The 16,108-nt window shown below is 43.6% G+C and overlaps 2 protein-coding genes across 20 annotated transcripts in view; one reads left to right on the top strand and one right to left on the bottom strand.

The window, feature by feature from the left end:
- Positions 1–2,493, bottom strand: part of LOC131097122 (trypsin-like) — a 63,172-nt gene extending 60,679 nt beyond the window's left edge. For 9 of the 17 annotated variants that reach the window (XM_058045852.1, XM_058045857.1, XM_058045856.1 and 6 more), the window contains exon 1: positions 33–97. The gene's annotated coding sequence lies outside the window, so the exon portion shown is untranslated. Of the gene's footprint in view, positions 1–32; positions 98–433; positions 521–2,128 lie in introns of those variants that run through there. The other 8 variants (XM_058018227.1, XM_058018230.1, XM_058018235.1 and 5 more) reach the window with 4 other exon arrangements.
- Positions 323–16,108, top strand: part of PRMT8 (protein arginine methyltransferase 8) — a 59,565-nt gene continuing 43,779 nt past the window's right edge. Inside the window, exons 1-2 of one of the 3 annotated variants that reach the window (XM_058045849.1) lie at positions 323–419; positions 1,370–1,513. In XM_058045849.1, coding sequence (XP_057901832.1) covers positions 1,439–1,513 — 75 coding nt within the window. In that variant the 5' untranslated portion in view covers positions 323–419; positions 1,370–1,438. Of the gene's footprint in view, positions 420–523; positions 595–642; positions 744–1,369; positions 1,514–16,108 lie in introns of those variants that run through there. The other 2 variants (XM_058045848.1, XM_058045847.1) reach the window with 2 other exon arrangements.

The raw sequence follows: 16,108 nt of genomic DNA, 5'->3' as shown, positions 1-16,108 counted from the left end.
ATTATGTAATACGCCCCCTCTCCCGCCCTTACCCACAGCAACACGAGTGAGGTAAACCCAATCCTCCCAGCTGACAACTCAGAACTAGAAAGTGCCCGGAGGAGTGAAAGCAAAATAAACGTGTGGGGAAGGTGGCGATGCACTCCTACGGAGGAAGATGTCATTAGGAAAAGGCTAAAAACAAGTTCAAATCACCTTTAGCCTCTTCCCTCCCCTCCCCAGCGAGACCTCTCCCTCCGCCTCTTCCCCTCTCCTCCCCCCAGCTCCTCCTCCCCCCTTTTCAGCAGGAGCTGCCGCCGGATCGGGACTATATTCCTACAGTTCACGGCTCTCTGGCGGAGCGTGGATCCTCCCGAAAAACTTCAAGTAAAACAGGAGCTGGGAGAACACACACACGAGGAGATATATTAAGAAAGCAGGTTTGCTACTTAACTCGGAGGAAAGAAGCTGGAGCAGACTTCTTCGGTTGCTCTCTAAGAGCCTTGCCGAGAGTCCTTGCAAAGAGAAGTGTTGCTGATTCAAAAGAAGAGGAGGGATGGGGAAGAGAAAAAAAATTGTGCATGTCTGTGTGAGAGGGAGACAACGTGTGTGCGCGTACGTGTGAATGCGTGCTTGTGTGTGAGAGGGTGTAGGCGACGGGTGGGGGGAGCTTGAAATTTTATTTTTTTTTTTTTTTTCCTACGAAAGACACGTGAATGCAATTCCCAGTGAGGGGCACCAAGCTCTGCCCAAGAGCAGAAGGGGTAGGGAGAGGGAAAGGGAGAAGAGAAGGAAGGGAAGGGAAAAGGAGAGGGAAGGGGAGAGGGGGGGAGGAGGGAGGGAGAAGGAGGAGGAGAAGGAGAAGGGATTTCTATTTCAGAAGACATTCATAGAAAGAGGGTGGCAAATTTTGTGACCGTCTTTAAAGGAAGTGTCCTGGGACGTAGAGAGAAAGAAAGAAGCCCAAAGAAGGAAAATAAAGGGCTATGATTTCCTTGTCCTGTTGCTTTGTCTCTGGCTCCCTCTGCCTCTGGAAGAGTAGCCACAGGACACAAAGATGCCCAGCTGGTCACTGCACGCCCAAGTTCAGTTTAGCTGGTGCTTCTCTCCTGTTTAGCCTGACTGCTTTCTCTGAAGGGGAGGACTCATAGCCCGACAGCCTTTTAGTTTAACCTGAAGAGTGTGTGCCGCCTCTCTCTGCCCACCCCAAGAACTCGCTGGAGGTGGAGGAGAGGGGAGAAAGAGGAGGACTTGAAAGTGCCTGAGGAGCTCCCGATGCTAAGAGGAGACAAACATTCCTGTGGACGACGCAGAAAGGACAAAGCTGACTGATTTATTGCTGTTTTCCATATTTTTTTTTTTTATCTCCCTGTCCTTTGGCGCACACCAGTGTTTGGAGATCTTTGAAAACACAAACCAAAACACCAGCCCCGAAGCCCCAACCCCTTGGCTAGCTCTTATGGGAATGAAACACTCCTCCCGCTGCCTGCTCCTAAGGAGGAAAATGGCGGAGAACGCTGCCGACAGCACCGAGGTGAGTGAGGATGCGAGCCGGGGCCGGCGCCGCGCTCCCCCAGCCCCGAGCCCTGATCCCCGGGCAGAAGCAGCAGGAAGTGCGGAACAACTTTCCCGGCCCCTCCGGCCAGCTCCTGCCTGCCGTGCTGCTGTGGTTTCCTGCATTCGCCCCCCCGCTCCCCCCCATTCCCGCCCCCCGGCTCCCTCCGTTCCCCCTGGGCACGGAAGTTTCCCGGCGCCAGCGCTCGGGGCCGCCCGGGGCCGCCGCTTCCCGGGAAGTTGGGCGGCCGTGCGGAGCGCCGGCTGCGGGGCAGCGGGGGAGGGCGGCGGTGATTCGGGTGCTGGGCACGCCGAAAGGGACAGACTGTCTCTTGCGGCAGCACCTTGGCCAGCTCCCCGTGCTTTCCGCCGGCAGCCTTGGCTGGGATCGTTTGGGGCCACTTTAGGAGCATCCGTGTCTCTGCGGCATCCTGGATATTACCAGAGCGAAGCTGCCCGAGGTGGGGGCTGTCCGGCTGGCCTGGGCAGTGCCGAAAATAGCTTTGCACTGCCTTCAGGCCGGGAGGGTACCCTGCGAGGTCTCAGGTTTTCTGCAAGAAATCCACCCCATCCCCGCCGCTCCCCCACCCGTTACCTTCTGCTTCCTCAACACTGGGGTTGAGCAGCCCCTGTTTACTTGTCTGGGGCTGTCTTGACCTCACTGAGACTTCTCAGGGCATACAGCAGTGTGCGAAGTCTCAGGTCTGGAAAAGCAGAAGGATGCAGGATGCAGTCCCAGCATCTCTGCGAGCGTGTGAGAAGGAGACAGGCGAAAGTGCGAGCGTGTGCCAAACTCGCTGTTTCTATTAATAGACTGTGCCTAGCACTCTGACTGAACACTTAACACATGCTTTAGCAAGATGCAGCACAGCCATGCACAGACCCCACGGACACTGCAGCCCAAACAACTTTACAGCTTTGCCCTTGCAGGGGCAGCACTGAACCTTCTCCCCAGTTACCCCACAGAGGGAATAAAGAGCAAAACCTGCTGTGAACACATGACTATTCCATTCTTTATTATTTCCACATCTCTGCCTAATGCCTCCTTCTTTCAGTTAGTCCTCCCAGTAGGTGTCCTGCTCGCTCATGAATTCCATCCACATTTCTCTTCACAATAGTGTTCTCTCTGCTTGACCTTCATAAATGTGCCTCCTTTGCCATGCCAGGTGAAGAGCCAAATTTTCTTAAATGAATATGATGTAAGCACTAAATCTAAGAACATGCCTGCCACTGCACTACAACCCCATAGAGTACTGCTTGCAGAGAGGCATCTATAAATAGCAAGAAGTCTGGCTGCACATCTGTAAACTGTCGTAGTCCTGACAGCACATATTGCATTATAGGTCCCAGGATCCCAGGACAGGATTGCAACAAGAAATGTACAAGCACAGACAGTTCCTTTCAAAGCCATTTTTGTCAATGGAAATTGTTTTTGGCCAGGAAAAATAGGTGAAAAGAGCTTTTAAAAGATTCCTCTTCTATTTCATTCACTCTTACCACATTTTTATTGTTTAATCAATTTTTCCTGCTTGTGTAATGCTGCACATGCTGCAATGTCATTTTATGGAGAAAGATTTTTTAAAATAAAAACAGATTTATTCCAATGCTGCATACAGTTTAGAAGAATATTAAAACGCTGTGCTTCGTCTCCTCAGAGTATCCATCAGTGACAGACTTGTGAAATGAGAGTGAAAATATTGCAGATGAGGCATATCCTGCTCCACTTCTACCTTCAGAAAATCAGAAGGGATACATTTGTAACCTCTGCCTGGATATTTTTTATTTTATTAATGTTCATATTTCTGATATGGACTGAGAGCAGTTGTCTGTCTGCATATGTGCAGAGATAGAAGTGCACCAAGCAAAATATGCCAAGACCTGTGAAGCTCTTTTACTCGTCAAGCATCTATATTTAGCAAAGCCATATGATACCACTTTGACCTTCAAACCTGTATTTCTCTAACTTTCTCTTGAAGTTAACAAATAGGTGTGACAGAAGGAATACAGGACAAAATATGTCACTTTTGGACTTAGCACAGTGTCAGAGAAAGTCAGGAACTGGTATAAATTTGCTTCATTTGAAACAAATGGGGTACCAGTAGTACTCATTATTTGATATTAAATTCCTGAAGAATTTTGATGTCACAGTCCTATAGGCATGATATAAACAGAACCAGCAGTAATGAGAGATGAAGAATTAAAACATTTAACAACTTGTCAGAATGCCATACTACAAACTTATTCCAAAGACCTTCTGGTTCTTGCTTAGATTGATTTGACCCAATTTACTTGTGTTACAGCTTCATAGTATATTTTTCGTGTTTCAGGGTTGGTTTTTTTTTTTTTAATCTACCACAACTGAGAGCATTTATTCAAAGTTTTGGTCAAATATGGTAAGTAAACTCTTTCAGTTGTAGGGCAGTTTAAAACAATCCATTAAGTCAATGAACATGGACACTGCATGAAAAGCTTTGTATTGCCTTGACTACCCTCTGTTGCCCATGCTACCTCTTCAGCTTAAAGAGCTTAAAGAAATGATGAGAACAGGCACAGACAAGGAAAAAACAAAGCTACAGTAAGACAGCACTCACTGTTTCCTTAAGCAAAAACACAGAATAGAAAAGCAATTGCTCACTAGCATTACTTTCCAGTCAAGGAAGACACCTCCTGTCACCAGGAAACTTAGAGGGGTGCGCTCCCATGGTTCCAGCTGTACAGACATTCACATCACTGATATCTCCACAGCCTTATATCTTGATACAAAACATGGTCAAGTGAGTCCAAGTGTTGCCACCGGTGCTGTTGGGCCTTGGATCAGAATATCAGAACTATCAAAATGGTTTTGCAGTTTATTTCACTGATAACAGCCTGATATCAGTCTATCTGCCAGAGTTTACGTAGGACCAGTGGTTTGTTGTATGTGTTTATAGGATCCTGAGAATACACAATGTTTTGTATAAAAATAAAAGTCAAGGGGAAAAAAAACCCTAAGATTTTTCTATTTAGACCCTCACTAAATGCCACGGGGTCTTACTGGTAGGAAACTTGCCAGAATGGTTTCAGATCCATGTCTGCAGCACACAAGGAAAAAAGATGCAGAAAATCTTTACACCCCATGGCCATTGCATGAATATTAAGAGGTGTTCCACTGGAACAAAAGCTTGAGAATCTCTCCTCAAGATACAAGAATGAATCTCTGTATCTTTAGTCATGAAAGGAGGCTTGTCTAAATAAAACAGGACTGTTTGCATAAATAACAGATGCAGAATTGCATTCTCTGCAAATAATTAAAGACACTCTGACAGAAAGCAGAGTAAAAGAGAAACTATTCTTTGTAGAACATACACACAAATGTTTTGCAAAATTCATGGTGCTGACCTGCTGTAGATTTTGGGTTGTGGGTTTTTTAAATTTTAAATGTATTATTTGAAATCCTAATCAATAGTAGGCCTGATATCAGTGATGGAGAAAAAATTATTTCACAAGAAGTGTGCCTGACTGTAACTTGTGAACCTGTGCTAGGTCAAGGGAACACAACCATAAAATCATAGAATAATTTGAGTTGGAAGGAAAATTTAAGATCATCTACTCCCCTACCTTGCCATGGGGTGGATATCTTCAACTTGACCACATTGCTCAGAGCCCCATCCAACCTGACATTGAATGTTTTCATGGATGGAGTGTTAATCACCTCTCTGGGCAACCTGTGCCAGTGTTTCATCATCCTCATTGTCAAAAATTTCTTCCTTATGTCTTGTCTATATTTAAATCTAGTCTAAATCGACCCTCTTTTAGTTTAAACCATTATCCTTGTCCTGTCACAACAGGTCCTGCTGCAAAGTTTGTCCCCATCTTTCTCACAGGCCCCCTTTAAGTACTGAGAATGTGCAATAACCACAAAGTGCTGCAATAGCACCAAGTGCCAGGATTTATGTGCACATCCAAAAGATATGTACCTGTGACAGGCTAGTGTCTGACTGAAACAATCCTAGAACTTGAAACTGATTTGGTTTTGTACAATCTTAATTGCTCAGTAACTTCATAAAAAAGCTATTCTTGTGCTGAAGACTTCACAGTCTATAGAGAGAAAAGATTCTTGTCTCATTGCTAAGAATAGAGAGATCAGTTAATTTATTTATGGTAGCATAATGGAGTCCTCCCAGAATGACCTATTATGCAAACCGTGGGCTTTGGTTAGATTTGAAGTAGCATGCCTAATAGATATTATTCCCTAAACAGATGAATAAAGTGGATTCAGCATTATGTGATGTGGGTCAGCAAAGGTTACTGACTGTTCTGTTGTCAGAAGTGGGGAGGTTAAAGTGTTCCATCTGCATGAAATCCAGTCATACCACTATTGAGGGGGGAAAAAAAGATAGAATCTATTGAAACCAAGAGCTTCTATTTGTGATTTATGAGTAGGAAGAGGGATTTCTCCTTAATAAGCTACCAAAGTAGAAATTAACAGAAGCAGAGCAGGAATGTGTGTAACATAGAAAATTGGTCTGAATTTGTTCTCTAAACCAAAGTTTTGCTCCTGGTTATTGTGCTGGGTGATGTTGCAGACAGAATTAATTCTCTCTAAGCTTTTCCCTTCATTCTAGTGGAGTCTATGGTTCATTAGTGAGAGGTCTTGTAGAAATTTCTTATTTGGTGTTATTAAATTGCTTAGAACAGCATATATGAATGAACACTAATGAGTGGGTGAGGTTTACCCAAGAGAGAAATGGCACTGCTGTTTGGTCTACATCTTATACTAACAGAAGTCACAAGAGGTCTGGCCTGGTGTCCCAGAGACAGCTGAGGAGGCAGTTTGTAACACAAATTTCAACCTTACTGGGTGCCCACATGCCTGTGTCACTTATCTTTGAACAGGAAATGTTGTGGGTTGTGGGTGTGTGCAAGGGGTGTAGGTGAGCTACAGAGGCCACACCACCAGCTCATGACCCAGAGGTGTTGTGCTGCTGACAGGGCAGTCAGAAAGCTGACCCAGGATGTCAGGGCTTCACTGAGGGTGTAGCCAAATTCCCAAGGGATGCAGAGGCAGCTCTGAGTTAAAGCAGGGCGTATTCCACCTCCAACACATTTTGATCCTTTACAATGCTCCTACTAGAACTGAGTTGCCCATGCTATTAGACTAGTAAAAGGTACTAGTACAAGGTAGTTCTAGCCTAGTCATAGGGGCTTTTTTTGGTTTCTAGCCAATTCAAGAGTGGGGGAGCAGAAATATGGCTCTGAGCCACCTTCTACAACTTCAGCTGTGCAGAACATTAATTTAGCTCAGCTGAAGACAGAGCTAAGTGCATTGCAATCCTTTCTCAAATTTAATACTAAAAGTTCAAGGTATTGACCATGATATTTTGGCCCCATTGAAGAAATAGATTTTAGTTGGCATTAATAATAGAGATAGGATGAAGAAACACTTATGCTCAAGTAAAGAGTAACAGCAATCACTCAAAGCAGAGTTTCCAGATAAACATATTTTATCATGGTTCATCCTCTGCCAGCATAGGGTTGTTTTAGTATCAAGACTAGGATTTTTAGAAAGGGTCTGGTTTGTATTGGTGACATCATGGGCCAAATCCCATTGTGTCCTTGTGCCAATGCTAAAAGAGGACTTCCATGCTAGTAAGCAGGCTTTAGTGACACTTTTTTTTCAATCTCAGTTTGTGAAAAGCACAAAATTCTTCACAGAAGAGCAAAAGATATTCTGTATGTGATAGATTTTGTATTTGTTCTACATCCATACAAAAAGTGAGCTTAGCAAGAATGATTCACATGCCTTCCAGAGCTCCATCCTGATTGTGAAAGATGAAGACTTGTGCCTTTACTGGTAAAGGCAGAGCATAGAAATACTTAAAGATAAAAAAGCATTGAACCTATTCTTTTCATAAGATTTTGGCTCAGCCTTTCTGAGTTTGCGACAAAGTTCAGTCCCTTGTCAGGTGAGATAATGAACAGTTTAAGCGGGTGAATAATGAAATTTGTTGCTCCTACCTTTGATTCCACAGAGAATTCTGTGTACCTGCTGCCCTGATCACTAGTTTTGATTCTGTCTTTATTTTGATCTAGAAGTTTTGGATAAAATGGGTCTTTTCCATATTTTTCTTTTTTCTTTGGGAGTAACCTCTAATTAACAGAAACAAAAACCACTCACCTCAAGGAAGCAAAGAGGAGATTACCCAATAAGTGGCTGAGTTGATGACCGCAATGGTGTCTTCCCCCTGCCAGAATGGAGCAATTGTTGATTAATCACAGCCTACCTGGATCCTTCCTGTGTCCTTGAACAGTTCCTGGCTGGCTTCATGAAGTCTTTTGGCATGTTATTTCTTTAAGGGTCTTGCATGGGAGCTGAGTCACTTCACAGCAATGGTGAGAGGATGGGCACTGTTTAATTCTTACTATTTCTCTTTTAAGCTGAGAGTAAACTTGTGGAGGGGCAGGTCTTGATCTCTTCACTCTTGTGATCAGTGACAGGATTTGAAGGAGCAGCATGAAGCTGAGTCAGGAAAGGCTTAGGCTGGATATCTGGAGATCAGGATATCAGGAAAGGTTTTCTACCCAAACGGTGGCTGGGCACTGGAACAGCTCTCCAGGGCAGTGGTCACAGCACTGAGCCTGACAGAGTTCAAGAAGTGTTTGGACAACACTCTCAGGCACATGGTGCGATTTTTGGGGATGTCCTTGTGCAGGGCCAGGAGCAGGACTCGATGACCTGATAGGTCCCTTCCAACTCAGCTTATTCTATGATGCTGTGACTCTGCAGTTCTGTGATTGATTCTATGATTTAAGAGGTACAGTAAGGTCAAGGATGATAGCTTTACATATTTCTTATATGCTAGATTTGCTAAGTCCCAGTTCTGAAAAATAAAGAACCCCAAAATTTTAAAAGGCATGTACAGTGCTGTCTTTTCCATGATCTACGTAATTGCAAAAATGGAAACTCACTTTAAAAATCTGGAACAGAAAATCTATTTATCTTCATTTTATTGCATCAACAATTCAGAGATTTAAAGACCAGAATTGGAAATAAGGCAGATTCATTTTCAAATGCACTCACTGCCAAGTTCACTTTTCTGAAAATTCTGTTAAGTGCAGAAATTAAAGATAATTTTCCTTGGTATTTTGAGAGTGAAATACTAGGTGATCATAAATAAAATCTCAATGTTTTTCTTTCCAAAATGAACAGAGTATTTTAGTAATAAAACGTTTGAAAGGATATTAAAGTGAGCAAAAATTGTTTAGCCGAAATTTTTGACAGAGAAACAATAAAGAAGGTGAAGAGATACCATTCTCCCTCAGTTAAAATGTCCTGTCCTGCAGTACATGCTTTTGGAAGTTTGTGAGTATTGAGGACTGTACCTGGCTCCTTTCCTCACAGAGTGAATTCTTGTTTAAAAAGAGCCATTACCACTTTTTCTAACCATTGCTCACAAAAAAAGCAGTTCCTTAAGCTCTTAAAATTTTCCTTTTTTTTTTTTTTTTGAGGAGGGGGAACCCACCTTGGAAGAAGGGCATGCAGGTGGATATTTTCTAAGACATTGTTTGATACCACTGTCCTCCTCAGCTTTTCCTGGTGCCAAACTCTTCACCATAGTGCAGCTGGCAAGCTTCCCATTCAGCATTCTGTTTGGTCTAGAGCACACACTTCAGTTCCTTGTCCTGTGCTCTCCTTGTCCTGCCCCAAGGTACCAGGTGCATCTGAGACATTCTGCCACAATTCCCCCCATTCCCCCTTTTTGAAAGAAAAAGTAGCAATTCTGTCCCTCATGTCAATATGGTGAAAGTCAACATCTACTGGCTGGGAAGCAGTATTATGTTGTAGTACTGCAAGAAGTAGTGTTGAACTGTTCCCTCATTGGCCACAAAGCACACTTGGAGTCATGTGTGGCCTCCCAGTTCTCCTGTCCTGCTTGTCCTTTTTTGGCCAGACAGCTTATGTTTCATTGCTTCCAATGGGACCAGGAAGGCTCAGACCTGGTCTCAGAGACCAGAATAATATGTGACCTAGACAGGGCCTTCCAAGAACAGTCCACCAGTTCAAACTTATTTCTGCTTTGGACCTTAATTTCTCATTTACATAGGAAGAGAGGAGATGTTGCCATCTGTTTCAGTTTTTGGTTGTGTCCATGTGCTGTTCATCAGTCTATTGTGAAATTTGACCCCAGCTTGGGAGAAAGACCAGCTACTGATATTTTTTTCCTTAGTCACAATCAGCAAAGTAATTTATCCTTCCTATAACTCATTCTGAACTATTGCTATTGAAGGACCAAAGATCTCATGATTTTGCCCCATAGTAGACATTAACTTGTCTGAAGTACAGGATTTGTATGTTTTTATTTTACTCTAATATGATTTACATTAGGACATATCAGGAGTAACACCTCTGAGTCCTATATAAATAGGGATCCCTGTGGTGTGGCAAACCAGATGTGTTGATTTGAACAAGCTTCTGCAGACCATCTCATGCAACCTCACAGCCAGGGTAGAACAGTCACCAGCATTAGATCATGTTGGCCATTGCTGTCTCTGGCCAAGTCTTAAAAATCTCCAAGCACAGAGATTCCACTGCCTCTCTGGCTAACCTCTTCCAGTGCTGCACCCTCAGCAGACCTCACAGAGGACAAGTTTTTCTTATTGTCCTATCTGAACCTCAATAATTGCAGCTTGTGTCCTTTTCACCTCATTATCTCATCTGCTGCTATTTAGAAGAGTTCTCTTCCATATTCTTTGTAACTATCTTTCAAGTACTTGCAGGTGCTGTTAAACTGTCCTTTCGTGTCCTCTTTCACAAATCAAGTTCAGCACATGGTAATCTCTTCTTACAGGTCCTCTTCTCAGGCCCATGACCATTGCATTGTATAGTTTCTTTTTTACCTCTTTTTAACCAAAGGCTGTGCAGAAATTGTTATGAGAATGGAAAGGAAGAATATTTTCCTAAATGAAAAAACATAATAGAAGACTAACTGCTTAATGCACATGGCCAAGTAGTGTCAACAAAGTGTATTTTCCAGAAATCCCCTGTTACAGAGCCCAGCTGTATATCTGGCATGTTTTACTTCAGTGTTTTGGGTCAGTAGTTTCATATTTACCCTGGAAAGAGAGGTCAAATGTAAAGAGTAACATTTTTACTGCAAATTACTTCTTACCCACAGTTTGCATCTGGTCTAAGTGTGCATGTGGAACAGCTGTTTCAGGGGGAAATAAAAGAGATAGAGTTAACCACACCACAATATAGTTGTCTCCTTAGGAAGCACAGTGTTTTAAACCTAATTAAGATTAGCCAAATTTTGTAGGAGCAGGGGGTGTTCTGCAGTTGCTAGGGAGGCTTGCCTCTTGTTGAGCCTTAAAAAAGGGTAAGGGCCATCATTACCCTTTCAGTTTCATTGGCTTTGGTAAAACACAGTAAATCCTCTGTGAGCCTGAAGCAGACCAAGGATGGATGCAAAATAGCAAAACTGAGATAAGAAACACTTATTGGGCAAAGAAGACAAAGAAAGGGAGCAGATTTTAGTGTGCAAGAAAGTATGTTGCAGACTGAAATTTCAGCTGAATCCTTTTCAGCTCTGTGTAAGTTTGCTGATTTCTTCGATTCTTTGGATTAGAAGGGGCAAATGTAAAGTTACCCTTAAGTGAAAGCCCTGCTCTGGAAAATATTGTATTTATGTGTTACTATATTTAGCCATGTAACAGAAGGCTTTGCAAATTTACTGGAGGTCAAACTATATAGATTATTTTGTGAAGCTGGAAAAGAAAAGGCAAGAGAGACAAAAGGCAGTCAGGAAAGTGGGTGAGCAGGTGGATGGAGGGGAAAAAGGAAGGGAGGGAGGGAGGGAGGGAGGGAGGGAGGGAGGGAGGGAGGGAGGAAGGAAGGAAGTGGCGGAAGGAAGGAAGGAAGGAAGTGGCGGAAGGAAGGAAGTGGCGGAAGGAAGGAAGGAAGGAAGGAAGTGGCGGAAGGAAGGAAGTGGCGGAAGGAAGGAAGTGGCGGAAGGAAGGAAGTGGCGGAAGGAAGGAAGGAAGGAAGGAAGGAAGGAAGGAAGGAAGGAAGGAAGGAAGGAAGGAAGGAAGGAAGGAAGGAAGGAAGGAAGGAAGGAAGGAAGGAAGGAAGGAAGGAAGGAAGGAAGGAAGGAAGGAAGGAAGGAAGGAAGGAAGGAAGGAAGGAAGGAAGGAAGGAAGGAAGGAAGGAAGGAAGGAAGGAAGGAAGGAAGGAAGGAAGGAAGGAAGGAAGTGGCGGAAGGAAGGAAGGAAGGAAGTGGCGGAAGGAAGGAAGGAAGGAAGGAAGGAAGGAAGGAAGGAAGGAAGGAAGGAAGGAAGGAAGGAAGGAAGGAAGGAAGGAAGGAAGGAAGGAAGGAAGGAAGGAAGGAAGGAAGGAAGGAAGGAAGGAAGGAAGGAAGGAAGGAAGGAAGGAAGGAAGGAAGGAAGGAAGGAAGGAAGGAAGGAAGGAAGGAAGGAAGGAAGGAAGGAAGTGGCGGAAGGAAGGAAGTGGCGGAAGGAAGTGGCGGAAGGAAGGAAGGAAGGAAGGAAGGAAGTGGCGGAAGGAAGGAAGGAAGGAAGTGGCGGAAGGAAGGAAGGAAGGAAGGAAGGAAGGAAGGAAGGAAGTGGCGGAAGGAAGGAAGGAAGGAAGGAAGTGGCGGAAGGAAGGAAGGAAGGAAGGAAGTGGCGGAAGGAAGGAAGGAAGTGGCGGAAGGAAGTGGCGGAAGGAAGGAAGTGGCGGAAGGAAGGAAGGAAGGAAGGAAGGAAGGAAGGAAGGAAGGAAGGAAGGAAGGAAGGAAGGAAGGAAGGAAGGAAGGAAGGAAGGAAGGAAGGAAGGAAGGAAGGAAGGAAGGAAGGAAGGAAGGAAGGAAGGAAGTGGCGGAAGGAAGGAAGTGGCGGAAGGAAGGAAGGAAGTGGCGGAAGGAAGGAAGGAAGGAAGGAAGGAAGGAAGGAAGGAAGGAAGGAAGGAAGGAAGGAAGGAAGGAAGGAAGGAAGGAAGGAAGGAAGGAAGGAAGGAAGGAAGGAAGGAAGGAAGGAAGGAAGGAAGGAAGGAAGGAAGGAAGGAAGTGGCGGAAGGAAGGAAGTGGCGGAAGGAAGGAAGTGGCGGAAGGAAGGAAGGAAGGAAGGAAGGAAGGAAGGAAGGAAGGAAGGAAGGAAGGAAGGAAGGAAGGAAGGAAGGAAGGAAGGAAGGAAGGAAGGAAGGAAGGAAGGAAGGAAGGAAGGAAGGAAGGAAGGAAGGAAGGAAGGAAGGAAGGAAGGAAGGAAGGAAGGAAGGAAGGAAGGAAGGAAGGAAGGAAGGAAGGAAGGAAGGAAGGAAGGAAGGAAGGAAGGAAGGAAGGAAGGAAGGAAGGAAGTGGCGGAAGGAAGGAAGGAAGTGGCGGAAGGAAGTGGCGGAAGGAAGTGGCGGAAGGAAGTGGCGGAAGGAAGTGGCGGAAGGAAGGAAGGAAGGAAGGAAGGAAGGAAGGAAGGAAGGAAGGAAGGAAGGAAGGAAGGAAGGAAGGAAGGAAGGAAGGAAGGAAGGAAGGAAGGAAGGAAGGAAGGAAGGAAGGAAGGAAGTGGCGGAAGGAAGGAAGGAAGGAAGGAAGTGGCGGAAGGAAGGAAGGAAGGAAGGAAGTGGCGGAAGGAAGGAAGGAAGGAAGGAAGTGGCGGAAGGAAGGAAGTGGCGGAAGGAAGGAAGTGGCGGAAGGAAGGAAGTGGCGGAAGGAAGGAAGGAAGGAAGGAAGGAAGGAAGGAAGGAAGGAAGGAAGGAAGGAAGGAAGGAAGGAAGGAAGGAAGGAAGGAAGGAAGGAAGGAAGGAAGGAAGGAAGGAAGGAAGGAAGGAAGGAAGGAAGGAAGGAAGGAAGGAAGGAAGGAAGGAAGGAAGGAAGGAAGGAAGGAAGGAAGGAAGGAAGGAAGGAAGGAAGGAAGGAAGGAAGGAAGGAAGGAAGGAAGGAAGGAAGGAAGGAAGGAAGGAAGGAGAGGGAAGAGATGGGGAAATAGAGTCAAAGTACAGAGAAAAAAAGGAACAGTAGAAATACTTAAATTAATTATCAAAAAATCACAAAATCACTGTGTGGCTCCTTGAAGACTGTTCTTATCAGTAAAGGCCAAGGTGAAGAAAGCACTGAGTACCTTGGCCTTTTCCTCATCCACTGTCCCCAGGGCCCCTGCTCCATTTAACCTCAGGCCCACATTTTCCTTAGCCTCCCTTTTGGTGCCTGTGTACTTGCAGATCATTATTCCATTGTCAGGTTTAACAAATGTCAGGAATCAAGGAGCTGTAGGCAGAGGTAGCAGGAGGCCTTCAGAGGAGTGAATCAATTTACCCTTTTACAGCCTGTCAATAAGGAAATAGCAGGGGGAGTTGCCATAGCCTGTAAGGTCTAATGCAAATCTCAATTTCTCTGTCAAAGTGAATAAGCCCAACATTCACTGCTCTTTGACAAATTAGTCAGTTATGAAATAAGAAGAGACAGTATGTAGTTCTAGGCCTGTGATTCACCCCCACCAACCACGAAAAAAGAAAGAACATAACAGAAAAAAAGAAGACTCTTTTAAATTAGTTATCAAAGTATGTATTTTAAAGCTTCCTTGCAATTCTCCGTTAAAATTTGCCTTTATCAGCATTGTCTCACAAATGATTAAATCAATTGGTAATCTCAGAAATAAGTGATTTACAATACTGTGAGAGAGACTCTGCCAGTGGAAACTTGTCACCAACTCTTACACCGTTGCACACACACCTGAGACCCACCCCAATGTCCACTCCATCGAGTGGAACCAGGACAAAATGCAATATTCCTCACTCGTCTCCATGCCAGGGTTCCGAGCAGCAGCTCAGCTCCAGCTCACCTCATCTCACCTCACAGGCACATTGTCATCGCTGAACTTAACATATTACTGTAAAGATCATTTCCCAGCTCGCTGTTCAACTACATTACCCTGCTATTAATATCTAAATTGCTGAATCTTTATATTCTATTAAATCCAAAAGCTGATTGCACTTTCCAGGGCTGTTCAAAGCATGTGTCCTGCTACCTATCTGAATTTCTTATTCAGCACCAAGAGATTAATTCAAGCCTCCAGTGCCAAACTCCATCTCACACTTCTTAGATTTTTCAAACATACTTTAATGAATAATAATACTAGCACCATGACAGTGTGTATACTGCTTAATGAAGTATATTTTGCCTAACAAAATTGTAAAACTAGGCCAATGGGTTTATATTTATTTTTTCTCCATATTTGACATTCAGTTTCTGTCCTGCTTTTCTAAGAGACATTTTTCATCAGATAAAATTAATGGAAGGCAAAGATGTATAAGGATTTTAAGTAAAGAAGGTGCTCGCACTCATGACTGTGAGATTTTCATGAAAATGTGAAACTATCCTATAGCCTCAATACCACTGTTTTATTGATGATAAAATCTCTATGCCATCTTTGTATCTTTTTAGATCTGTTTCTTTCTCAACAGAAAAACAATAAGCTTCTCAGTGCTCATAAAATATCTCTTTGTTACTTTGTAAAAGGGAAGGCCAAAGTATTTATGTTTGCAAGACTTATCTCCACCTGGTAAAACTGAGTATTCTAACCATGCCTACTAAAAAACAAGAGTATTCTCAGCTCAAGACAGGTTTACCCTCATGTAAATCCAGCAATTTCAGCAGAACTATTTTTGATTTATATAGATTCAAAACCAGCTCACGTCTTTATATAAAATTATATTTAAAAGGATGAATCACCAGTGGTTTTGCTCAAGAATAGAGTTTTCATCATTCTATTTCACAATTGTGTAAAAATGTTAAGAGCATACTTTTTTGTATTGCTTTCTTAACCATATTTAAAAGATGGGTGTAAGATACCAAAAGCTTATTTGATCATTAACACAAAGCTACAAACACCATTATCAATTGCTGCTTTTGAAATACACAGTGTAGATATCTTTTTAACATAAATCACTGAACATCGCTGAACATTTCAATGAATGTTTGATTAATAATGCAAGAAATGCTGAACACACTGGTTTGCTCATGTGTGTCAGTAGCACTCAGCATGATTATTCATTGTAGAATCAAGTCCATACCAGCAGGGTATTTAAAAACACTCCTCATCTACCTTGTATAATATCGAGCAAGAGTAATTCTGCTGAAACTAGAGGTACTACCTTTGTTCTGCATGCTAGATACATATCCATTTTCTTAAATGACTGCTGAAAACACATTGAAGTCAATTATGGCATTTGCAGCTCTCCTGGGACAAAATGTGTTACCAAGTCTGGAATTGACAGGTTTTTAATCTCAGTCTCTTCCAATTAAATTTTTCACACTGGGTAAACTAACACCAAATAACACTTAATGGCCAAATACGAGCAAGTGTATTTCATTAGGCTAAATTTACAGGGTGGTTAGGAACATATATGTTGTCCTTGCTATAAATGTGGACTAGTCTCACAAATACACAGCATTTTCTTTGTAGTCTGCAGAAAGATCAGTGTTTCTTTGTCCATTGCTAAGCAGACTGTCATGGTTTCACCCCAGTTGGCAACTAAGTACCACACAGCTGCTCCTTCACTCCTTTTCTTCCCCAGGGAGATGGGGAGGAGAATCAGGAGAAGAAAAAAGGA

The sequence above is a fragment of the Melospiza georgiana genome, chromosome 2 (assembly GCF_028018845.1).
Source record: "Melospiza georgiana isolate bMelGeo1 chromosome 2, bMelGeo1.pri, whole genome shotgun sequence".
Classification (NCBI taxonomy): Eukaryota; Metazoa; Chordata; class Aves; order Passeriformes; family Passerellidae; genus Melospiza; species Melospiza georgiana.
The sequence above is the reverse complement of the archived record's forward strand: the minus strand, read 5'-3'. Positions and strand labels throughout refer to the sequence as shown.